The sequence below is a fragment of the Ostrea edulis genome, chromosome 9 (assembly GCF_947568905.1).
Source record: "Ostrea edulis chromosome 9, xbOstEdul1.1, whole genome shotgun sequence".
Lineage (NCBI taxonomy): Eukaryota > Metazoa > Mollusca > Bivalvia > Ostreida > Ostreidae > Ostrea > Ostrea edulis.
The window spans coordinates 13,230,620-13,257,631 of record NC_079172.1 but is presented as its reverse complement, the minus strand read 5'-3'; the positions used below and the strand labels follow the sequence as shown (position 1 = coordinate 13,257,631).

The following is a 27,012-nucleotide window of genomic DNA, read 5'->3' as shown; positions in this document are numbered from 1 at the left end:
GGGGGGGGGGGGGGGGGCGGGGGGGGCAGGGGGGGGGCAGGGGCATGGTTTTTACAAACTTGAATCTGCACTATGTCAGGAAGCTTTCTGGCCCAGTGATTCTTTAGAAGAAGATTTTGAATGATTTTCCCAATATATTTGAATGTAAAACTTTGATCCCCTATTGTGGCCCCATCCTACCTCTGGAGGCCATGATTTTAACAAACTTGAATCTGCACGATGTCAGGAAGCTTTCATGTCAATGTCAGCTCTTCTGGCTTAGTGGTTCTTGAGAAGATGATTTTTAAATGACACCCCCCCTAATTTTGTATTTTTGTGATTATCTCCCCTTTGAAGGCCCCATGGCCCTTCATTTGAACAAACTTGAAAGCCCATCATCCAAGTATGCATTTGGTCAATTTTGGTTATAATTGGCCCAGTGGTTCTGGAGAAGAAGTCGAAAATGTAATTAGTTTTCAGACAGATGGACAGACAGACGGAGACAGACAGACAGACAGATCTGATGCACTGTGCAATACACCAGAATACCCCTGTTGATGACAGGTGTTTAGAAATCAGGACTTTGCAGCATAAAAAATCTATTTCATGAATCTATAAATAGACAGATTCACCAACGATCCCTACATCACAAAAATCTGTAACAACAGATTCATTTGTCATGTGCTACTGAACTGTTTCCATACAAAGTTAAATACAAAGTCTAACATCTACAAAGACTTATGAGAAGACAACAGAGTTCGTCACTTGTCAGGTAAAATTAAGGTAGGGGAGAGAAGTGGTATGTTTGTCAGATTGATATTGAATGTTCTGCCACCTGAGTGAACCATATAGTAGTTACTGTTAATAATCAATGGGTCTAGTACCAAATATTCTAACCTCATACAGAAAAGTAGATTACATAGATGCATCATTTGAATCATGAATGGTATCCCACATCTTAAGATGCATCACTCAAACAGGTTTAAACCACACACATGTATAAAAAAAAAAAAAAAAAAAAAAAAAAAAAAAATAGTTACAGAGTAATGGTCCTGTTCTAAACAATTTAACCCGATTCAGGAAATGTAAGTTAGATTCAGCATTCAAATCATGTATCTGCATGTAACACAAAAATTCTACTCTGCCAGATCACTAAAATGTGGAGGAGATGCAGCATCAGGATCATGATGCAGGGATGGACACTAACAGTTGTCCAATTGCCTGAGGCAAGTGAAAACCCAGTTCGGACAAGTGAAACTCAATACATACTGCCTGATGGGGCAAGTGATTATTTCAATAAGAAATGTGAAAGGTGAAGATAACGAGCAGTGATCAATCTCATAACTCCTATAAACAATACAAAATAGAGAGTTGGGCAAACACGGACCCCTGGATAAACCAGAGGTGGGATCAGGAAATTATTACAAGAATTGTGTTGAGCTTGTGATGAATATCAAATATTAATAGAAAGTAAAGTCCAACTCTGTATTACTGAATCATCATTTTATTTTTAAAACTACAGTACTACTACTAGCGAAGATTGTACCATATCTTATCCTATCAGTAAGTTGTTCTGAATAACACAAACTATCCGACGTATAATTTATCTTAGTCATGTTTGTGATAAAATGGCGGCTTCACAACTGTCTTTCAAAGTATTTTAGTGAGGTTATGCGCTCAGAAAAAAGACGATAAAAGCAAAGGTAATGTTGAAAATAAAAATAAATCCAAATTATTTTGGGGGGGGGGGGGGGGGGGTCACACTAATGGTGGAACAGTATAACATTCTTGACTTCAAAAAATACTGATTTTGAGAAAATAAAGCAACTTTCAAATTACAAAGGCAATAATCAAGAGATTGCATTGTACAGGCTCTATCTAAAAATACTGAAATTAAGCAGCAACAATTCATATGAATCAACCGTTCCTTCCTGTCAGCATTTTTACAACTGCATGAGGCATTGCTAAAGGAAATTCTTCAAAATAAGTCAATCTTGAAAATGAGTCGATCTTGAAACTTTATATAAGTATACTATATCATGCAGAGATTTGCTTTCAACTTTATTATCAAACAAATTTACAAATCACTGACTTTTCCTGCCAATTTTCAGACCAGTATCATGCACTCATTTAGAAGCCATGTCCGTGGACCTTCCTCTTTGTTACAGGATCTTGGGATTTGATTGGTTTAACACAAAGGTCAGTGACCCCTTTACTGGTGATTTAATAAGTCTTACCTGGGAGTTCAAATCCACAGTAGTTAATGTAGATCTCGTGTTGTCCTGTCTCTGATGGTACATAGGTAATCTCCTTCCTTACATCGGAGTGCGCACTAATTGAGTTATAGTCTACGATGCTTCCGGTGGGACTTCGAATGACCACCGAGTAATCCTGTATGCCCACCTGACTGAAGTCAACTGAAATTGTAACCATGAACCAAGTTCTAAACCATGTCATCAATTCTAGGAACATATATACAGTCAAACCTCATTATCTCGAACTCGATGGGACTGAGATATCTAAGGATTGGAGATATCGAGGGTAAATTATCTAAAGTGGTTGGGACGTCTGAATCACTTTGACATGTCCATGGTATTTGAGATATCAGTGTTCGAGAAAACGAAATTCAACTGTATTACACATAGTCAAGTTTCATTCCAATACACAACTTTTGGGATGTGCCAGAACGACCGATTAGACTTGACGTTTATACACCACGGTCACGTGATAGTAAGCAATTGTAGGGCAAAGTTGACATCGACGCAACTGCATGGTGTTTCGCTAGCAAACGGTCCGTAAAAAGCTATGCACATTCCCACAATGATGATCCAAGTCACTATTGGTGCTTAGTACCTGGATGTAAATTAGATGGAAGGAAAAAGGCGCATTTAGACGCGTATCCTTGAATGGAAGGCATGAAGTTTTACCGATGTTCTCAAGATATTCCCTAGATTTATTTTCCTCGCCAACTCACATAATTTAATCAAATGCATTTTCTTATAAATGGTTGTAGCGATTCCTTTTTTTTTGAAAAATAGCATTTTAATACAGTAATTTGATAGCAATTGAAGTATCCCATGCTTGTTTACTTAGTTTTAAATTGTAATCCGGAAGTGACATGCACTACAAATTACGTTAAACGCGCGATAAAAGTCAGAGTGGATTCGTATCTCAACAAAATAAATCCTTCTAAACTGCCTCTGATTTCCTTATTCTTTACAAGATGGTGATTAGCAGATGCTGTTAAAAATAGCAAACTTCTGACTCACTGTCAAACGAAGCTGTCTCTCCAACCCCTCCCTGTTTGAAGTGCTCCACTCTGATCATAGCTAGATCAAACACATCAACGTAGAATGGGCTGCCGTCGATCTGACGTCCCGCGTACTGCACTTCCACCGTGTGGCGTCCTGAAAACAAACACATTCAATGACAGGGTTTTGGAACATAGAATCTTGTGCACATAATTATTGTTATATATAATTGTTTTTACCTATCTTTATTCGACTTAACTTTAATACTCTAAAAGCTTAAAAATGTCAACAATATGTATAATTTCTTAAAGCCTGACATTTTAAATAGACATCTGTTTATTGAAAAATTTCACAATATACCAAGATATTACTGGTGATTGGCATGGATTTAAGCCCTCTTTAAAATTTCCTGCCAAAAGAACATCAACCTTACCTGTAGATGTTGGAGTCCATTCCACTTTAAAGCTTCCATCTGCCTGAGATATAATTCTAGCTGGAATTCTGTTCCCATTTGGAGCTAAAGGACATGATAGAGAGCAATTTAATCTAGCGCACTTGTACATATATATTCTCTTATGCATAAGGAAAGGGAGATAATACACCACACATCTCTGGATTAAATAGACACAGGAAAAAAGAGAAGACAGATCGCAACACAAGCATTTCAGTAACAGATCACATGAAGTCTCTCACATCGCATCTCCATTCTCACAAATTAACACAGACTGATGTCAAGTTTGAAAAGTTTTACTACGATTTTATTCATGCATTAAATATTGTCCACATCCCATGCTATATATACATGACACAAAAAAGGAACCTATGATGCTGATTTGAAAATGGCTAAAGTCTTCAATGCTGGAACCAAACGCCTGGAGAAGAATCCACTGCTGTTGGTTAATTCGGAAATTACGGGTTTCCAAACTTATTTTTTGGAATTCTGGCTTTGCCATGATGGCCACTTCTTTGACCATTTGTCCTTCTACATCCACTATGAAGGGAGATCCTGCAGGTAAAAGCAAACATTCACACCTTCTTCTATATTCACATTGCAGTTTCTCATTACCTTTACTGCCATAATTCATAATCTATATCAACGTTTCCTGTTTGGTATCGAGGAAAATTTGAGGGGAATAGAGAGAGTGATATCATTTGACAAACTCCAATACAGCAAAATTTATCTACTGTATAATATTCATATAAGTTGATTTGGGGGAGTAAAATTTTGACTCTGAAGTCTTTATCTGACTTAATTGTAAGCACATACAACCAGAATTTTTTTCTTGCCACACAAGAATCACGTGACATTTGAGTGTATTTAATACATCAATGTCAGTTTAATCAGAAACAAATCACCATGAATGATTGTTTAGACATCAAAACAATAATCCCGAGTACTTATTAAAAAATTACCACTGCAGTGCTATTAGCAAAATTCATTTAATTCATCGTTTTCACAAGTCAATTAAAGTCAACATGCAGCATTTTTCATGTGAGCATTTAACGATCAAACAAGTCCAACGGTTGTAACGTACATTGGTATTCTGTATTTTTTTAATCATTGTATGGAACCAGTGCATTAAATATTAACTAAATATTAAAGTTTGCAGGATGGATATGTTTTTCTCTTCCATTTCCATTTACCTGTAATAATAATTTTGAATAGGGGCATGTACATGTCATTAAACAACCACAGACTGTAGTCTGGTACATCATTATCAAACAATTAAAGGGGCACCTGCAGTGAGATAGATAACTGTTATATAATTAAGTGACAGTGATTAATTGATTATTCAATTATTTGCCTACAATTAACAAGGGTAAACTTGGACTGTAAGCACCCCAAAATATCCCATTTTCCAGTCAAATTCTTTCCTATAAACATCACTCATTTTGTCTGCTATAAGTTTGTAAAACAAAAATCAATTAAATCACAACTGTAGGTCCTCTATAGTAATAGTATGGAGTAATTATTCTACTATTGTCTCACAACACACGATTAAGAAGAGATTCCGATGAGAATGGATCCCGTCATTACCTGGAACTTTTTCCCCGTTAAATGTCATGCTGATCTTGTGAACCCCGGCACGTCTTGGTATAAAGAAAGCCTCGATCCTGCCTCTCTCCATCTCCTTCATCTCACTGGGTAAGGTTTCTCCATCACACTCCACAATCATTTCTAGTTCCCCCTCCCCAGAACGACTGACATCAACTGAAAGAGTTTAATGAGTACACTACACAGAGTCCTTACTGACAACTAACTTAGGCTATAGCCTCCATTGATTGGGCTACTCAGCAATACATTTGTTTTCCTGTTCCTTTATATCTAATTCTATCATTCATTGTATTAAACTTGAAGCATGCATCCCACGATACTCACACGAGTTAATCAGACAGTTAAGTAATCAAATTGGTTTTCCAAAAAAAGTCAAATTTAAGATATATATAGCACAATTACACCAACTCCTGTTAGCTCAAATCAAAGTAGAGAGGGCAATTGCGGCTAAAGGCGAATATTTCAAAAGTATTTCAATAGGTCAATATGTCTCTTAAAACAAGTTTCAGAAAAACATACTCAGAATTTTAATACGCTCATCCACCACAGATTTGTCAGGTCTGATCACCTTCACTTTGTCAGCATCATAGACCTTAATCACATAGGGAAAGTTCTTCAACATCATGCCATTAAAGTACACCTGAACAAGATGGCTGCCCACTTCCAGTGGTTCGAACTCGATAAAGTATGACTTGGAGCTGGATTCTCGAATCTTTGCATCAATTTTCTTACCAGATGGACCTACATATTAAAGAATATAAAACAAGGCATGAAAAAAAAGGGCGGTTTTAAAAAGACTTATCAATATATAGTTGTGCTAAGTACTACTTAGGAAGTCTAGTTAAATGCTGTATTACAGGTTTTTTGATGGGGTGCTAAATTTGACTTATTTTGGTGATAGCTAGAACTCAAATTCACCAAATCTGTAAAACTGAAAATTTTAAAGTTTTACAGAGTGACTAAATCTTTCATTTTATAAAACACATCATGTTCATTATAGTTTCCCATAATTTGTCTCTGATATTTACAGTATATAGCATCAAAAGTGAAACAATATCTCAAATTCACTTAATTTCAGTCCCTTACAATCAATGGCATACCCTTATCTCCTTAATGCATCAAATTTTACACCCACTAAAAATATAGTTTATATTACTGTAGTATATCTTACATGCAGATTAATAACATGCAATAAATTAATTATATTTCATTTACTTACCCTGAAATACAGACACATCCTCTAATACATGTGGTTGTAATGTTCAAACATACTTTGTACCATAGTCCGCAAAGCTCCACCACCAGTGCACATGTGCTGCGGAAATGTTGCAATACGTACACGCATTTAAATGATAGGTAGCATTATTGTGTTAGGTTCTTTAATACACAAGTTTACTGTTTTAAAATTTCATGCAGCATGGCATCTCACAATAAACTTTATGTTCTCTGATTATACACAACTTCTAATTTCTCTCATCATTGTACAGTGTATCAATTTTGCATATTCAATTAAAAGAGGCTGCACTGAATTTAAATTTAATGTTTTTAATCATGGCTTTCAAAGATCAAAATGGGTGCACATTTCCTTGCTTAAAGTCAACTCAAGCAAATGTCGTTGTCTGAAAGTTAAGCAAAATACAGCGATATTGTCAAATTAGCTGCTCTAGTCTTGAAAGCGGACTAGCATGTTTCAATCCTCCATTGTACTGCTTCATTACATCTTCGGTCATGCATCTAGATTTTTACATGCTCTAAAAGAGGGTGCATGCAGTGATGCCAGAATTATTTTGTCGCATTGACAGATTGGAAAGCATGTTTGTATGTCATCAGTGTGGTGATGTCTGCTTTGGAATACCTTCAATGGACACCTTGAATTGATCACTCAGACCACTGGGACCGTGGAAAGTAAATCCTGCTGATTGGTAGATGGCAAAAAATTGCTGGCGACTGAATTCATCCATGACAAATTCCAACTCGTCCAACACTTCAATCCAAAAAGGGCTACCTACACAAAGGTAATCAGAGTTATTTCTTACATATTAGTATAAACTCACTCCATGACTGATTGCAGGTGTTAGCTGGAAAACGGTATTTGCTCAAACAATGGAACTTCTGATAAATGTGCTAAAAGCAGTGTTCATACCAAACTGCATTACCATTTTCTGATTCGAAGATGTTTTGAAATACATGAATTTTACCTGGGATGTAGATCTCATTGAATGTCAGATGGACCCTGTGTCGCACTGCTTCCTGTCCAACAAAACTGATCTCGTAAATCCCCTTTCCCAGGTCCTCCAGTGTATGGGGAACATGATTCATATTGGCCAGAATGGCCACCTCCAAAATACCCCCACCAGCCTTAGAAGCATCCACTACAATTAATAAAAAGACAATATTACCTTAAATCTATTCCGCTTGCCTTTTCATGCAATCACTTGTAATCAATTGGATCTAATGATTAAGAAATTACCTAAGAATGTGCACTTCTCTCCCAGAAAGCAGTGGAATGGCATGTTATTGATGATGACACTTTTAGGGTTAAAAACATTCACGTAGTGTGGACCACCACAGATTTCATCTTTTCCACAGAAAACCTGGATGGTATATTCCCCTGTAAACAGGAAGTTCATTCATCATACACTAAGCTACACCTTTATGAAATTCCTACAGTCAATTTTGGATGACCCTATATTCGAAGAAGCCCTAAATTCCATCTTTATACCTAACTGATCAATATAAGTCCTAAGTCAGAATTTCTCATCAAAATTTACACCTATACTTACTTTTCATTACTGTTTAGCCTATTTTTCATATGAGTGGTAAAATGACCATGACAATAAAATGAGAAAAGAAAAATTGACTGATCTAATTCATAAACAAGATATGATTATAATCTGCTGATTTATAGTCTCCTATTAAAATGAAGTATACTTATTGTATAAAAGTGGGTTTTTTTCCTGAGTACTACTGTTTTCCTCCACATTAATAACTACCTTGCACAAAATCCATTCCAATGAGAGACATTAAAATAATGTGTAGAACATGCCTGTCAATTGTTGAAGAATAATGTTTAATAACATTTCTATCTTTACAAGAGTAAGAGGTTAAGGTCACTGGAGTCAGTTGACTTTGATACTAGTTTGTAGGTCACAACACCCTTTTATCATTTCTGAAGATCCCATGTCTCTATCAATCCCAGTTCTAAAGTTATACCAGTTTTTAATGTTCAAAATCACTGGAGTCACTTGACCTTGATACTAATTTGTAGGTCCCATCATTCTTTCATCATTTCAGAAAATTTAATGTCTCCATCAGACCTGCTTCTGGGGTAATATCAGTTTTATGCTCAAGGTCAGAGGTCAAGGCCACTGGAGTCACTTGACATTGATACTAGTTTTGTAAGTCCTATCATCTTATCATTTCTGAACATCCTATGTCACTATTAGTCCCAGTTCTAAAGTTATACCAGTTTTCATATCCTTGAGTATCTAATAGTTTCATCAATGAGTTACGGAGAATGGCTGCAGACATTTTTAGGCACAAACTTAAAAGGAGAAGATCAAGAAGCAGAAAAATAATAAGAACTGAGCAAAAACAACAAGTCTCCAAACTTTGTTTGAGAGACTTAAATATATACATCATTTTATAAGTCAGTTAAGATATTTTACAAATCAAAGGGTGTATACAAAATATTGTTTTTTGACTTAGGTCTACAGTAACCATTCCACCCAAATGTGATGTTTTGAGATTTTGCAAAATCAATGATTTATTTAGATTTATGCATAATCGGAACATAAATTTTGTCAGAGTCTTTTGGAAAAAATCTTGTTGGATATGAAATATTTCAATCATCTTAAAGTTATATATGAATAATCAATGAATTTTGAATCCAAGGGCAATAACTCTTGTTTTCATTGATTTCTTTCTCAAGTCCATTATGTAATAGATTTCCTTTATTTTTCATAAACATTTTGTATATTTTTGTGAAGAAACTGTTTCATGAAATTGTTATGAATATTATCTGAAATTTGATAACTCTGCATAAGGATAAATGCAATTTTCTGATGTTGATATATATGATTTTGTTTATGTATGTCTCACATCTTAAAAAGGGGGGTGACCTATATATATATATTTGGGAGATGACCTATATATTTTATTTGATAATTTATTAGTTTTAACTCTGTTAAATGGAAATAAATAGACTTTCTATACATTTATTAGATAATAATGAGAGTATGGAGGTACCAATTAAGTCTACTTTCAGATAATATTATGGAGCCAGGTGAACTACTTTAGTAAAAACAGACACTGCTGTATAGACCAGGGAAATGCGAGGGCCTAATATTTTCCTTACTGTTGTAGATAAGTGCATAGAGATATATACAATCAATAAAATACAAAAGGAAAAAACAGATATTCTATATTTCAATTGTGAATTTAATTTGCAATATCTTCATAGAAATGTGACTGCAAATCATCTTGCTGTAATACTGATTGACCTTTTAGTGAAAGGTGAAGATATAATGAACAGTGATCAATCTCATAAATCCCATAAGCAATACAAAGTAGATAGGTGGGCAAACACGCACTCCTGGACACACCAGAGGTGAGATCAGGTGCCTAAGAGGAGTAAGCATTCCTTGTTGACCGGTCACACCCACCATGAGCCCTATATCTTGATCAGGTAAACAGAGTTATCCATAGTCAAAATCAGTGTGCCACATCTAACAATCGGTATGAAATACGTCAGACAGCATTTGACCCAATGATAGGTATTGGCAAACTAGATCGTTATAACGACCATAGAATTTGCGAAATTCTGACTTTAAACGAGATTGTTGAAACCCCTGTACCATCAACTTGTTTGTCAGTAGCTTGCCTCGATTTAAAAACTGACCATACGCAGAACAAGCTCTTGTGTATCAAATCACTTGAGAGATATAAACACCATATGCAGGTGATAATGGAATATTGCTACATAAATATGGGAAGTTGACGATGGAGAAGCTATATTTAAAGTATATTTAAAAATCATGCTAAAATTTTTCTATTCTTTTTTCTGAGTCAGGACAGATTTTTGAAAAGCCCACAATTCAAACTTAATTTACTCTAAGAAAGTCTGGTACAACATACCCACTTCTCTGGGGACGAATTCAACATGTTGTCCATCAACAGGCGTGCTAGTCACAGTAGCTGGGATTTTTTCTCCCGATGGACCTAGAAATGAAACAAGATACAAGACATGAGTCATGGACTACCAGTATAAAAAAAGCAATCTAATGACTCAGTAATTACACAGAAACTTTTATCTATACAGGAATAATCATTATATACTTTTTATTGACATGCACTCACCTGCATCCACAGCCATGCACTATGTGACTTGATTCTTCATGCAAAAAACCGAGCCAACACTTTCAATATCGAGTACAGGAAATTTTCAGCACCAAATGTGATTCTATATTGATGGATTTTTTATAAACTATAACTAGCTAAGTAGCTATAATTTGCTTTGCATGCTCATTGCTGGGATTCTATTTCATACAGGAAAGAATATATTTCAAGCAAGGGATATTCCTAATTTTTAAAGAGTCTTTGTTTTTTTTACTAGAAGTACAAATAACTTGATTTAGATTATAAAACACTCTGAGAAATACTGTATGTGGACTTATTTTAGCAGGATTCAAAAGTTAGCGGTTTTGGCAGTGAAGTAAGAGTGCATTAAAATATGAAAATCTCGATCTATTTATCCATTATCATACAAAGAAGAAGTGCTAAATCAGGAGTATGCCAAATAGTGCATCAAGTCTGACTGTACCAAATTTTAAATATGCTAATATGAGTACACATACACTAAATGTATCTATCTCTCCATAGTATAGGCATTTTGTGTTAAATTTTTTTGTGTGACAATCAAATTACATATACCTCAATTGTGAACAGAGGTTTACTTCAGGTCACAGGCAATTGCATCACTTGGGGTCATTAATAGTAAATTCAACCCCAAGCAATGCAATTGCCTGTGCTTCAGATTAACTTTCTTACTCTAAAAGCAATGCAAGAAGCATGAATTCTATAAAATCTTTCACTTAAGATCCCCCCCCCCTGGAAATTCCATTCCAAAATGGAGCATATATTTATAAATATACAGACTGACAATCCAGTCATATAATTTCCTGCTACTCTGGTTTTAATCAACCAAGATTTATTTCTATCTTTTAATGACGTAAATACATTGTATTTTGCAACTGCAAAAAAAAAAAGACACCCTAATATATTCATAAAGGGAAACAACTCCCGGAATCGACTAGCTTTCTGTCTACTACTGCACCTCATTCATGCATGTTTGCTAAATGACGTTGCCAGCAGTTAGTAAAAGTATTAGTATACCTTTTTGAAATACGTGTTCCACGTGTATTCATGCTAGATAAATATAAGTTTTACCCATCAGAATACTGTTTTACATTCCATATACATGTATATAATACACTACGATAGCTAATCCTCTCCAGTGCTTATAATCAAAATCATGCAGGATAATTCTAATCATTTTGTTTTACTTTTAAAAAAGCATTTCACTTTACAAATTCAAAACATGAAATTTATGCATGGATAGATTTCCTTATTTGAACAATGAACACATTCTCACTTGTGATGTCGACAACAGCACTGAACTCTGAGACCCCAGCAGAGGGCGTTTCTATGGTGAATGCTGTGAGTTTGTTGGCAGGAAGTGTCGTCTTTAGACCAGTGATTGCAGCACCAGCAACATCCACAGCAACACAAGATAATGGAGAACCTGGAAAGTGGAAAACAAAAATCAATGATTCAAAGTACATTTTTTTTTCACTAAGGGTGCACTTCTTAGATCAAATGTTTATTAAACATCCTTATAAATAATCAAAAGAAATGAACCCTCCCCCCCCCCCCCCTTTTTGATTTACATTTATTGGATTTCTGAAAAAATACAGTTTTACTGAAACATAATTTTGTGGGCAGACACTTCATGTTCTCCCCTTCTGAGCAAAACTTGTACTTTGTTGATTACTTGATTTCCTGGTCTGGCATAACTTCGAAAACACCGAAAATTGGCACCCAACAACAAGCTATGAAACCATCGTATGAAGTCTCCTTGAAGTTGAAAAACAAATGTCTACCTGGTACTCCTTCGCTGTTAAAGTTGATGTTGACGTACTGTCTGCCTGCCTCCTGGGGGGTGAAGGTAATTCTGTACACTCCGGTGCGCTCCATGTCCACCGAATTACGTAGGTTTCCATCATTGACCATGATTTCTAACTGGCCTTCCCCTGCTCTTGTTACATCAACTGATAGAAAAATTATTGAATTCTTCACAAAGTGTTCTCTGTAACACAATATTGAACATTTTGCAAGTTTGGATGAAATGTTCTCAGTTATACAGAAAAATCGTCCAACATCTTCGAACTTTAATAGCAATACAGAAAATTTATAGAATATCTTGAAACTTAATATAGTTGAAATATTTTCACTGACAATAACTATGGGTCTTAAAAATTGTCTTCATTTGTTATATGTCGGGAACTTTACTTGTACAGAGTCAGAACTCAAGACAAAAATAGCAAGAAATGGATGTTTTGTTTTTGTTTGCAGATCAAAATTCATTAATGTTAAAAATCACATGAAAATAAATGTAGTTTTGTAAAAAGTAAAAAAAAAAAAAATCTCTGCTCTTGAAAATAAAAGCTTGGATCCCAGTCTGAAGATTGGATATTTTGACAGCTTTATGTAGCATTAATACTTTTCCAATCACCACTTGCAAATACTGACTTGTGAACTCCACAGGTGAACCGACTAGCCCATCTTGGAGTGGAGAGACCATGATGGCTGATGTATCATAGGCCTTGGCTGTAAATGGGCTGCCCTCAATCTCTGTGTCTCTGTACATGATGGAAATCTTATGATCCCCTGTAAACATCAGAACAAGGTGCATGATAGGCGAATACAGTAAATGTATTACATTTGGTGGCGTATTTATTTTAGCGCCTTTGGTTAAAGAGACCTTCTACTGAATCAAGTACACCCAAATATGTTTTTTGTTATGGCTTATGTGTAGTTGCAAAAAACGTTACATCAAATCCAAGCTAAACTAGCAAAAACATAATTTCCATTTTTTAAATATCGCACATGACAAATACGATACATTTATATGATCTGAATCAGTGAACTGAGGGCATAAAATGTTATCCATGATTTTCCTGAATCAGTCATATACAGCTTTCACTCCTTGCTATTTTCACCATTTCTTGTCTAAATGAATTTTTACGCAGTATAGTATTCATGCTTAATATGTCCATTCAGAGTAAGTGTTTTAGCAATGTTTTAATTATTTTCACTGTTTTAGTTTTGTGGCGAAAATAGCTGCAAAAATGAAACTGCACATACAGGAAACACTAAAACGTTTTGTTAACGATTCCACTGACCGACTTCTGTTGGGACATATTCCACGGTTTGACCCTGCTCTCCACTAGAAACATCACAAGGCACTGACTGACCACTGGGCCCTATGTACACAAAAAGAATGTTTTAAAGTGACCAATTGATTTCAAATCTGACATGGCAGTCCAGAAGGTGCACAGTCATGATTGGGATTTTTTATTAAGGAAGTAAACTAAGGATATAACAGTTAATTTCATTAATTATCTAGGCACAAATAAAAGTACTGTTAATACGGGATTCTCAAGGAAAAACCATATAAAAAGCCAACAAAAAGCAGATATACATCTAAAAGGAAATGGTAGGCATTACATCAAATATTAGAACTCTATAAGCAGAAAAAGAGTCATCAAAATCTTTCTATAGATAAAAATATTTCTAACAGGACATTAAATACACTAAAAACTGCTGCATGCTTTGCTGAGTGTGCATGTGCAAGTCAAACAGGTGAGACAACTCCACACTTACTCCAGGTATTCTCACACGACTGTTCTCTTTGCATTCTGAGTATGACTGACTACTTAACATAAGTTCATCTCTTTCATACGTTTTCACATGCCATTTAATGATATATCCGACTATACTCCATACTTATATACAGTAAAATAAGACATGACGTGGATACAATTAGTTGTGAAAAACAAAATCATTATTACACAGAGACAGACAATATTACACTGCCTATGACTACAGAACTGAAATGAGAGAAAGGTAGGTGTGCGTACTGATGGTGGTTTTCTATCTCATTGCTATGGTTACCTGTGATTGACACATAAATATTTTCGGACATATTTTCCCCACAATTCACAACAAAGTTTGTTTTTCTATTAACAAGAATGAAGTCTATTCCTGTGCCAACAACCGAGATTGATTTGGGGTCTGTCACTTGAACTTGCCAAGGAGATCCTGCAAAGAATTAAAATCAATTAACACATTTCAAATGTTCAAGATTTCAGTTTAATGTGGCATGTTAAAAATCTGAAATTTGTTCATTAAAAAAATAATTAATAAATCTATTTCACAACACATTAACACTCATTTAACAGATTTCAAATTTCAGTTTAATGCATGTTAAAATTCTAAAATTTGTTCATCAAAAAATTAATAAATCTATTTCAAAACACATTAACAAACTCTTATTTTCTGATACAACATAGAAACACAGTTACCAATCACGGGAAGGTTGTTAAATTTCATCTCCACGTTGTGTCTCTCTGCTTTTGTGGGAACAAAGGAGGCCAAGAATTTGTAACTTCCAAGGTTCTGAACATTACACGCAATACGACCCTTATTGACCATGATTTCAATGTTGCCTGAACCTGCTTCGGAAGCATCAACTATATTTGCATAAAAAAAACCACATGATTATCAAGAGATCTTTTTTAAAGGGAGGTAACTCTTCAATTCAGATTAACCATCAATATGGAATATCAGAACTATAATTTCGTAGTATGATTCCGTCTCAGTTTTAATATTTAGTATGCCCAATGAGATCACATTTTCTGCATTAACTTAGCAACTTTTTAGCAAACAAGCACATGTTACTATCAGATAAGTGAGTTCAGGCACATTTTAGCATCAGTTTTGAAAGTTGAGGGTTGGGGAGCAAACGGAGAAAAAGGTGGCATTATATTTTAGGAAAAATCTTAGCTTGCAAGAAAAGCCATTCTGCCCAAACCCAAAATCGTAGAGGGGGGAGGGTATCCTTCAGTACATGTATAAGTTCAATTTATCGGTTCAGCCTAGCATTTCCACTACCAATCACCACCACTATAACAAGTAACCAGCTAATAAATCGATGTTTGCATGTACTGATCATGCTAACAAACGTATGTGATAATAAGCACATCACATGTCAAGAAAATGGGGTTGATGCATAAATTCGGATTATTCATAGCATTTCATAGTGGTTGGTTAAGGACTCGAGAAAATCTCATTAAGCAAATATCCACATATATGCATACAGTAGAGGAAATACACTTTTTTTCTGGTCTTATCTCCATTACCAAACATCAGAAATTTAATCCAATAGTTCATGTTTTTGGTATTAGGGCATTCACTTGCAACATTCTAAAAAACAAGAGGCCCATGGGCCTAGAATCGCTCTTCTGATACATTGAAGAACAGGCAAAAATTCTCACTAACCAAGATTCATCAATTAACAAAGTTTGATGATGTTAAGTCAAATAGTACCTGAAAATTTTAATGTAACTGTCCAAAAGTAGGTCATGGTGACCTACTTTTGGTCGACACACTGAAGACTCAAGATGCATCAACTGTCAAGTCAAATAGCATTCAAATATAGCCGTCAAATTCCAAAAGAAGGCCACAGTGACCTACTTTTTGGTCGACACACTCCAAAGACTCAAGATGCATCAACTAACAAAGTTTGATAATTGAAGTCAAATAGTATTTGAAATATTCAGATATAAACGTCAAAATTCCAAAAGTAGGTCACAGTGACCTACTTTTTGGTCAACACACTGAAGACTCAAGACCCATCAACTGACAAAGTTTGATGATTGTAAGTCAAATAGTATCTGAAATATTCAAATATAGCCGTCAAAATCCAAAAATAGATCACTGTGACCTACTTTTTAGTCAACACACTCTGAAGACTCACCATGCATCAACTGACAAAGTTTGATAATTGTAAGTCAAATAGTATCTCAAAATATTAAAATATAGCCGTCAAATTCCAAAAGTAGGTCACAGTGACCTACATTTTAGTCAACAAACTGTGAAGACTCAGGATGCATCAACTGACAAAGTTTGATGATCCTAGCTTTCATAGTGTCCAAAATGTGTATCTAAAATTGAAAATGTGAAATTTGAATGTCTGCAAAATTCAAAAAGTAGGTCACTGTGACCTACTTTTTTTATTATATATGTTTTGAGGCTTCTAGACGCATCAACTTACAAGGTTTGATGATTCTAAACCTCTCGGTATCTGAAATAACAACCTAAAATGTATTCATAAATGATTAGCCATCAAATTCAGAAAGTAGGTCATAGTGACATACTTTTCACATGACGCACTTCAAGGTCCCATGATCCATCAACTGACAACTTTTGATGATCATAGGCTCAAAAGTGTCCAAGATATGCATCAAAATCCATTTAATAATAATTACCTGCGAAATTCAAAAAGTAGGTCACCATGACCTACTTTTGAGGCAACATGATCTTAGGTCCTAAGATGCATCAACTGACAAAATTTGATGATTCTAGTCCTTATACTATGCAAAATATCAAAGTTTTAACAAAACAAAATTGAAGGTCAACTTCGAAGTGACCTTGAGACCACACCCTTTGCCCCAGGATGATGCCTTGAACAATTTTTTAAATCTACAACCTATTCTCACCCTTATGCATAAGTTTGGTGATAATTTGCCCAGTGGTTTTTGAGAAGAAGATTTTTTAGCAACCACTACTTTTGTTTGTATTTTCCTAATTATCTCCCCTTGTGGAAAGGTCACAACCCTAGTACAAATGAAAGGCCTTGAGCCAAGGATATCCTGTAAAAAATTTGACAAAACTTGGCCAAGGGATTCTTGAGATATAGCCATTTTTCCAAAAAGTTGACGCACACCGCACGCCAGACATATGGCCATATGATTAGCTCTTTGAGCCTTCGGCTCAGAAGAGCTAATAATCTTCAAATATTTTTGTATCAGAAATAATCGTCTCTCCAAGCCATCACTTTATATACTTGAGTTGCCCAAGTGACGCATCAATTTTCTTAACTTCTACTTCTAAAAAATTCCAAAATTGTCTAGTTCCGACATTCCATATTGTTAAGCTACATAATTCAGTTCATGTAATAAACTTAAAGGGACTGATTCACAATTTTCCCAAAAATTTTCTTTTTCACTTTTAATGATCAAAATATACTGTCTAATGTGTTTAAAAGAGTTCACATAAAAATTAATCACAGAACCTCATTGTAGAGAGTTTATTATTTGTTTTGTAAACAAAGATTGCGGTATGTTATTGTTTACGAAATTTTTAAAAGAAATGGATATCGATCTAAATTTATTATATCTTTCACATATCAAGCACTTTTGGGGCAAAATGTATCATCTAGAAGTTCAAATTTGAGATTATGCAAAATTAAGATGTTTTATATTTCACTAGTTTGTTTGTATACATAAAAAGACTCAAGTCTTTGTTTACATAACACAGATTTAAGGCTAAAATATTGCTTTTATTCTTGCATTCGGAAAGTCAAAATTTTGGCTGCCAACATTAAAAGAGTTATATTTTTAATGTTTACCATCAAAAAGGAAAATTATTTTTATCAAAAATCGTGAAGCAGTCCCTTTAACATCATACATAAATCTAATTACCATGCTTCCTGTTAGTTTCTTCCTATATATGCAATACCCTACTAGTTTTACTTTTCACATATCATATAACTCAGCTTATTGTGCTCATTCATGGGATTGAACTCAGGACAGCACACTTTCTAAGCAAATACGCTAGCTATCCATTCTGCCATCGTAGCCTCTACTGTACTCAAGGATGCAACTAAAGCTTACCACGTACAATATAAAGAAAACTTGTCCAGATATTAGATTAACACAAAAATGATAATTTATCATCCATTTTCATGATTATGCTCCAAACAATTAACAAACTAATTTATACTGCATTTGAAATATCCGCATCACTGAACATTGGAAGTGCATTCGGAGTGATTGCCCTTTGCTCCAATGAAACGTAAATATTGATCTATTTTGAAAAATTATGGACATGCAGTCAGCATAATAATTATGATGTTACATTTTTCATATTCTATGTTACCAAAATAAGTAGTCAGGGTTCTGATGGGTAGAGCACTCCCCTTCAGGCCGTGCACTATTTGTCAACCCTAACTACAATTTTGATATAGTATACTCAGAGTATAACATTAATATATAATTAGTAACATTATTATACAATTAGTAACATTATTAAATAATTAGTAACATTATTATACAATTAGTAACATTATTAAATAATTAGTAACATTATCATATAATTAGTAACATTATTATATAATTAGTAACATTATCATATAATTAGTAACATTATTATACAATTAGTAACATTAATATATAACTAGTAACATTATCATATAATTAGTAACATTATTATATAATTAGTAACATTATATAATTAGTAACATTATCATATAATTAGTAACATTATTATATAATTAGTAACATTATCATATAACTAGTAACATTATTATACAATTAGTAACATTATATAATTAGTAACATTATATAATTAGTAACATTATCATATAATTATTAACATTATCATATAATTAGTAACATTATATAATTAGCAACATTATTATATAACTAGTAACATTATTATACAATTAGTAACATTATTATATAATTAGTAACATTATATAATTAGTAACATTATTATACAATTAGTAACATTATTATATAATTAGTAACATTATATAACTAGTAATATTATTATATAATTAGTAACATTATTATATAATTAGTAACATTATATAATTAGTAACATTATTAAATAATTAGTAACATTATCATATAATTAGTAACATTATCATATAATTAGTAACATTATTATATAATTAGTAACATTATTATATAATTAGTAACATTATTATATAATTAGTAACATTATTAAATAATTAGTAACATTATCATATAATTATTAACATTATCATATAATAAATAACATTATTCTATAATTAGTAACATTATCATATAATTAGCGGTTCACTTACTGTTGAATGATACTGGCTGGTTGACCGTGGTGTGAGACGGCATGTGAGACACGATGACTTGCCCAGCATCGTACACTTTACAGAAGAATGGTGCTCCCTTCACCACCTGATCACAGTAATGCACCATTATTTGATGGTCACCTACAGTAGCAGGGGTTTGTCAGGTTAACTATTAGAGGAATGATACATTTATGTACTAAAGTTCAAAGAGAAATTTTTGCCCCCATGTTATTTTCACCCAGACATACTGAAAAACAATTTCACTCCATTTTACAGGTAAATTCATAAAAAACCGGTTGTTTTTTTTCCTCCATTGCTTCAAACAATGAGTAAATCTAATCCACTCAGTTTTAAATTTTTGCACTTTAAAGATGAAGGTAAAATAAGATAAAATTAAACAGGGGCGAAAATTTCCCTGTAGAAAAAGAGAACTTTAACGTATGAAGAAAATTTCTTATAACCTGTCTCCAAGGGATTATATTCCACCTGGAATTTTCCTTTTCCCACTGGTTCTATTTTTTTCAAAACACTTTTCCCTGAAGGAGCTGTAATAGAAAAGGCAACCTTCTATAAAACTAGGCACTGCTGTTAAAACATACATTGTCAAGAAACACTAAATGGAATCCAAAAACAAATGAACAAACCCAAACATGATATACATATATTCAACAGAAAGAAATAAAGCTATAATTTACACATTTCCCAAACCAAACAAAGATTCATTTTCCCATAACCATAGACCCCACAAATTTTCCCATCCATCATACCAATCAACATTTAATAAACAAATTATACAGTGACATTCCAAATAAAAATACTGTATCTCTTACCTGATGCACTAAATAATGGACCAACCAAAATGTGAGAATGGTACAGAGTTGTGAGTGCATAACTGAAGAGGTCAGTCGGGTCATGCTCATCGAGTTAAAAGCGCGAGTAACCGAGAATACACACCGCGACCCTCTAAATCTGGACTATGATGGGTATTAAGGTTTAAATTCCGCATTCAGTTACAGATTAAATCGAAGCAATATTTTTTAATTGAATATTGTTTGTCACATGCAACATTACTGATAGATAAAAGTAAATCTATCATATTAGATTTTAAGAAAATTAATAACTGCATTCTTTTATGCATCACCAAAACTATTTAATCCAACACATTACGATATTTTTAAACACAATCTGCAGTTACATAGATGCTACTTGCATACTCAATATTCCATAAATATATCATTCAATCTAAATATGTCCTCATTCATTACGACCATTCATAGACTATCATCATTCACAATATCTTGCATCCATCTACATCCACATATACACAAAGACAGGAATGAAGGATAAACATGCACATTACACATTATTCATATAGCAATACATCTATAAATATTTCATAATATATTTCGGCTCACACCAAGACATGACTTTAGTAGAATGCAGCATAAGCATTGTCCAAATAGGGAACAAAAATGCAGGTCTGATTCCAAGCTACATACAACTTCCAAGAAATAAAACAAATCTTAGACTAAAGCTGGAAACCTTTTAAGGCATTGCTGGGAGAATGTTAACAAAGAAAATATATGACAATATTGGGAATAAAAGCATATTTGAGTTCATGTCTATCAATAATTTGATCATGTCTCTGTGTTGCCTAAGCCTGAACTGACATTGAACATGCATTAAGCACAAGCAAAAGACATGCAGCAGATCACTTTATCATATTAAGAATGGGGAACCACACAGGGAAAATAAATAAAACAGACTGCCATATTTAAAATTCAAAAAAATCAAACTTGGAAGAATAAAAATCATTGCATATCAAAATGAGCTCAAAATCAAATCATTAAAAAAATGAAGTTTTAAACATATTGATAGTTTTAAAAAAGAGTTTCTTTGAAAAAAAATCTACAACAGCAATTATTTGGTTTATCCTGGGTAAATCTTACCTGTTATTTCTACATTGACCTTGCCAGATGATGACCCTTGTGTGTCCACAACAAATTTAGCGGTTCTGTTGACCGGAACCAGACTCAGTCCATCACCACTGACCGTCACTCTTCCAGAGTCCACAATGTCCAGGGTGTATGGAGAACCTTTAAAATATCACAAGCATTCATCAGTTTTTACCACTCTCTTGAAGATTTCAGTAATTTTATAATCAAAGAAAAACAAACTGTGCTAACATTACTTCATTACATGTATACCAATTGCTTAACCCTGGTGCAAGTGAGAGGTTAACAGCGAGCAAAGCGACGAGCTCGCTCCAATGATTCAAGTGATTTGTTCTTCATCAGCTGAAAAATGATGGGGACTACCCATAATGCTTCCGGAAAAAATGTCGCCATCACTGCGGAATACTTCATTGACAACCCCGTAGATAAAACAAATAGTTTGGAAAGTACCTAAACGTTATTAAATTCCCGATAAGCTTTCTCATACCTTCGTACATTTTGTTACTGATTGGTTTGAAAAAAAGAGAAAACAAACATCGCAGTTAATATGACGTCACAATGCACTGTTTACATCGACCACATTATATTTCCCGCGTTAAATGAAAAGGCATAAAGTCGTGTTGCAAGATATTATGGGTCTTCGCTCATCTCAACTGTCACACCATAAAACATATTTGGAGACACTGTATAAAAATACACCTCTGATGATTGAAAAACATTTACCCCTGACTTCAATGTCATTGTAGAAGACATTGACCCTGTAAGTGCCAGCGCCCTCTGGTGTGAAGTCAGCTCGATACAATCCTGCCCTCTGGTGAGTGATGTATGCTGGGACTTGTTGGTAATCGTGGGTCACTGTGACCCTCAAGTCTCCCTCTCCTGCCTCTGATGTATCCACTAGAAACAATAACATGAACCAGTACAGCTACATATTCTTATCTGTGTCACCCTGACCCACTTTCTCTAACTTCTGTTTTATAATTTGATGTGAACGAGTACAGAATTTCGATGAACCATACATTGTATAAATAAGGCTTTACTCAATACACCTGCAGTATGCACAAATACATAAAAAAGCTTTAAGAGCAGTAATATCAATTATGGTTGTTAATTTGCAGTCAATCCCAAATTTCATACTTTGTGGTAATTCCATGAGTTGTGAAATACAGCAAAGCACTCACAACCATAAAATCAAGATCCCATAAATAAATTTGACATCATAAAAATAAGAGTGAAGAGTCATTGATATGGATTTATACCTGTGAAGTTGAGTCCCATTCCCACCGTTCCTCCCTCCAATCCAAACACTCGTACAGCATTGGGATCAAATACTTTAATGTTGAATGGACTCCCACTGATGTGATCCCCTTCATAATGTACAGACACCTGCCAGACACCTGTCAAAGTTTAAAGGTACACATATAATTTCATCTACTTATATACATAACTTTATACATGTATATATATATATTGTACTTTGTTTCTTGCAATAATTAGAACATAAAAAACCTGTTAAAAAAAATTTAAAAACCTCTATCTAAAGTGAAAACTAATGCCTATTAAGGCAGAATAATACAACATTTCTACAAATGAAATGGAAAAACTATAAAAGTTTTGAAATAATGGTATACATGTATATTGTAAGAGGCAAACCAATACCAACAAACTGTACTGAATTATGGCAGAGCACTTGATAGACAAAAGCCTACATACATATACAAAGCTAAACCCGTTACATCTAAAAATTCTGATACAGATATATATATATATATATATAATTACATTGTTTATACATGTAATTTAACATACACAGCAATGCATCAGGTACTTGTATGTATTCAAATATTGCTGCCTGGGTTGTGAAATGTTAGCCCTTCGTTTTTATTTACTTATTTCTTATAAGGAAATTGAGTTCCATTACTTAAAGCTTAATTAATGGTTTCTTAAAGACGGTTATATTCAGGTTAAATCAAAATTTAAGAGTATCAAGTACGATCACATTTTAACACCATGCATGGCCATCATTTACAACATGTCAAGTGTGTTTCAATTTTATGAATTACATTAGGATTCTAAATACTTTGTTCTTGTTTTAATACTAAATCTTTAATTGGTATATTGCTATATTGCTAAGTACCATCCATTCACATACATGTAATGAAATGTACCTGAATCCTGAATAAAAGGTTACCTCACTACAGTGAAACTTGTCTACTCCAGACTAATTATGTTAATACACAGATATATCTTCATATTACACAATGCCAGAAATACCGAGTCATTTTTACAACGGAATTCAAAGTTTTGGCAAAACATGTGTATAGTTTATTCAACATTTTGCATAACACATCTGAAATAGACAAATTTGACTGTACATTGTGTATGCTAGATCTTCTACATGTTTGCATGTTCTTTAAGTTAAATTGTTGGTTTACATTATCTATGCTATGTTGTGAACTTTAAAGAAGATGAAATCTGCTTGCTGGCTGAGAGAAAATCATGCATGACTATTCCACCAGTTCAAACACTAGACACTAGTACATCTTATTTGCACTAGAATAGGACCATCTCCTTTGTAGCATGAGTTAAAGGGACTGATTCACGATTTTACCCAAAATTTTGTTTTTCACTTTTAATGATCAAAATCTACTGTCTAATGTGTTTGAAAGATTTCACATGAAAATTAAGGTTATACATCCTCACAGAAGCTCATTTTAGAGAGTTTATTATTTGTTTTGTAAACAAAGATTGTGGTATGCTATTGTTTACGAAATTTTCAAAAGAAATGGATATCGATCAAAGTATTATTATATCCTTCATATTTCAAGCATTTTAAAGGTAAAATATGTCATCTAAAAGTTAAAATTTTTGACTATGCAAAATTAAGATGCATTATATTACAAAATCAATATTTCACTTGTTTGTTTGTTTACATAAAAAGACTCGAGTCTTTGTTTACATAACACATATTTAAGGCTAAAATACTGCTTTCATTCTTGCATTCAGAAGGTCAAAATTTTGGCAGTCAACATTAAATGAGTTATATTTCTTATGTTTTACATCAAAAATGAAAAATATTTTTATCAAAAATCGTGAATCAGTCCCTTTAAGATAGGACCCTGATGTTTTCCAACAAGAAGAACAACTGAATTTCCTGTTATGTATACTCCTACAAAAAGTCTATAGTCCAGAACTGGTTGTGAGTGCACTGTGGTATTTTAGATTCTGAGATATCATTCAGCAGTATATCCCTGATATAATGGCTTAACTTTGTGCTTGGTAGCTCAGTGAGATATCATTCAGCAGTATATCCCTGATATAATGGCTTAACTTTGTGCTTGGTAGCTCAGTGAGATATCATTCAGCAGTATATCCCTGATATAATGGCTTAACTTTGTGCTTGGTAGCTCAGTGAGATATCATTCAGCAGTATATCCCTGATATAATGGCTTAACTTTGTGCTTGGTAGCTCAGTGAGATATCATTCAGCAGTATATCCCTGATGTAATGGCTTAACTTTGTGCTTGGTAGCTCAGTGAGATATCATTCAGCAGTATATCCCTGATATAATGGTTGAACTTTGTGCTTGGTAGCACAGTGACTGTTATAGAATAAACTATGCAGCCGAGACATAGCTTAGATGTAGAGAGTGTAGTTTAGAATCTGATAGCGATCCTAAAAACTAATCATTCTATCATTTACATCATAAAACTCTTTAAACATACTGCATGCTAAATATGAATGGTAATGCTTCAGAAAATATGGGTAATTTGGGACATCTTTATGTAGAAATATTGTATGGGAAAATCAACAGCTTTCAAGCATGCGGCAGACATTTATTAGTAGAACAGAGGTTTTTAGTGTGTAACACTACCAATAATTCATGCAGCCTTTTCTCACTTACCCATTTCCAAAAAATATATTCAAACTAAGCCTTTAAACAGCCTTAATAACAAAATGCTTCAATTCAGACGTAAAAAGGCAAATGTCATCCAAATTGCTATCGGTGCAAAATTTCAATTTCAGAGCATTGAAGGTTGGTATGATAATATAATTCAAGATTCCAAAATACAAAACCATTTTACCATAGGAAGTGCTCCCATTCAAATGTTTTTTCCCCTCCAGTACAAGCATGTATACACAGTCAAAGAATGAAGGGAGTGCAGCTTGCTCCAATATGACACATGAAGGTTTAAAGATGCAAAGATATAAAACTAACGACATTGTCTCAGTATTCAATGATCAATGTTTGTTTCCATAGAATCTAGAATTTCATCACAAGTAAAATATTTACTCTGAAAACAAATGCCCCATGTACAAGCATACCCAGTAAAGTGTTTACTCTAAAAATAAGGCTTAATTGTTTTGTGTACAACTATCAAATCTATTGAGGGTGCAGTCATCGATGAAAGCACTTTTTTCAATATCATTTACTTATATGACACTGTTGTGTTTGCTACATAATCCAAGTTTTTTTTGCACATTTTTAAAAAAAAAAAACCAATGTGTTAATGAAGAACAACAAATATGTATTAGCTCTAATTCTAAATTAAGTCACAAGAAAGAAATTTGTGAGGTATGATAAGTGAAAGAATAACTGAATAGTGAATTAAATGTTATTTTTCCACCAATCAGGTACCACAAAGTTCTTACTTCATGAAAGCCCATACATACCAACTTCAGAGGGAGTAAAATTAATGATGTAGTCTCCGTTGCGATAGACTGTGTGTAGATTTTGGACTCTCCCACCTGGGGCCCGGGCTTCAACCTGAACGTCACCTTGCCCAGCATACTGGGAATTCACCTGGTACCATAGAAATGCGTGTAATTATTTAATGATGGTCCAATCTACTTCAATTTCCAAGAGCATTAAAATAAGTACTTAAAGTCTTATGTAACTTCGTACAGAACAAGAAAATGCTAAAGATATGATTTTAAAATATGATTTATGAGCATAGTGCTCATCATAAAGAGAGAGATATATAACATGTATTCAAATATTTTATCAAAGTTACATTATGATGTCATTACATGTATAACGTTACAATATATCGGCGCTTTTTGACATCACATTTAACTCATCGTAGTTATGTGTAACCAAGCAATTCATTATATTTTTTATGTTGAAGGATGAAACTAGTTGAGCATATTTATTGGTGCGATCTTTCTTATTATATTACTACTTGTGTGAATTTATTTTATCTTCTGTGTGTGCAGATACAAGCTTACCTTTAGCTCTGTAATCATTCCTACTGCACAGTGATCAATAGAAGAAAATGTCACTTTTGATCTGTCAGCCAAAACTTTGAATGAAATGGGACAGCCCACAATTAACTGGTTCTCACAATACACATTAAGCTGGAATGTAAAAACAGAGAATATATGTCATTCCCCATCAACCACAGACATCTGAATTCAAAATCTTTATTTTAAAGCCACAAAGGTAACAAATTAACAAATATATATTATTATGATTACAGTCACTTGATCTGAAAGTCGGATCACATCCAGTTGACAGGCGTGGATCATTAGATCAAA

The 27,012-nt window shown here is 33.8% G+C and overlaps 1 protein-coding gene across 6 annotated transcripts in view; it reads right to left on the bottom strand.

Moving 5' to 3' along the window:
* Positions 1-27,012, bottom strand: part of LOC125659449 (filamin-A-like) — a 58,040-nt gene that overhangs the window by 19,423 nt on the left and 11,605 nt on the right. For 2 of the 6 annotated variants that reach the window (XM_048891114.2, XM_056148582.1), the window contains exons 8-30: positions 26,704-26,832; positions 26,149-26,278; positions 22,734-22,871; positions 22,198-22,371; positions 21,469-21,615; positions 19,981-20,064; positions 19,520-19,660; positions 14,931-15,098; positions 14,521-14,667; positions 13,749-13,829; positions 13,096-13,233; positions 12,447-12,614; positions 11,939-12,088; positions 10,423-10,506; positions 7,757-7,897; positions 7,485-7,658; positions 7,142-7,291; positions 5,806-6,027; positions 5,269-5,442; positions 4,051-4,236; positions 3,664-3,747; positions 3,249-3,386; positions 2,217-2,396 (exon numbers count right to left, since the gene is read on the bottom strand). In XM_048891114.2, the coding sequence (XP_048747071.2) occupies positions 2,217-2,396; positions 3,249-3,386; positions 3,664-3,747; positions 4,051-4,236; positions 5,269-5,442; positions 5,806-6,027; positions 7,142-7,291; positions 7,485-7,658; positions 7,757-7,897; positions 10,423-10,506; positions 11,939-12,088; positions 12,447-12,614; positions 13,096-13,233; positions 13,749-13,829; positions 14,521-14,667; positions 14,931-15,098; positions 19,520-19,660; positions 19,981-20,064; positions 21,469-21,615; positions 22,198-22,371; positions 22,734-22,871; positions 26,149-26,278; positions 26,704-26,832 (3,328 nt within the window). The remainder of the gene's footprint in view (positions 1-2,216; positions 2,397-3,248; positions 3,387-3,663; positions 3,748-4,050; positions 4,237-5,268; positions 5,443-5,805; positions 6,028-7,141; positions 7,292-7,484; positions 7,659-7,756; positions 7,898-10,422; positions 10,507-11,938; positions 12,089-12,446; positions 12,615-13,095; positions 13,234-13,748; positions 13,830-14,520; positions 14,668-14,930; positions 15,099-19,519; positions 19,661-19,980; positions 20,065-21,468; positions 21,616-22,197; positions 22,372-22,733; positions 22,872-26,148; positions 26,279-26,703; positions 26,833-27,012) is intronic. The other 4 variants (XM_056148585.1, XM_056148586.1, XM_056148583.1 and 1 more) reach the window with 3 other exon arrangements.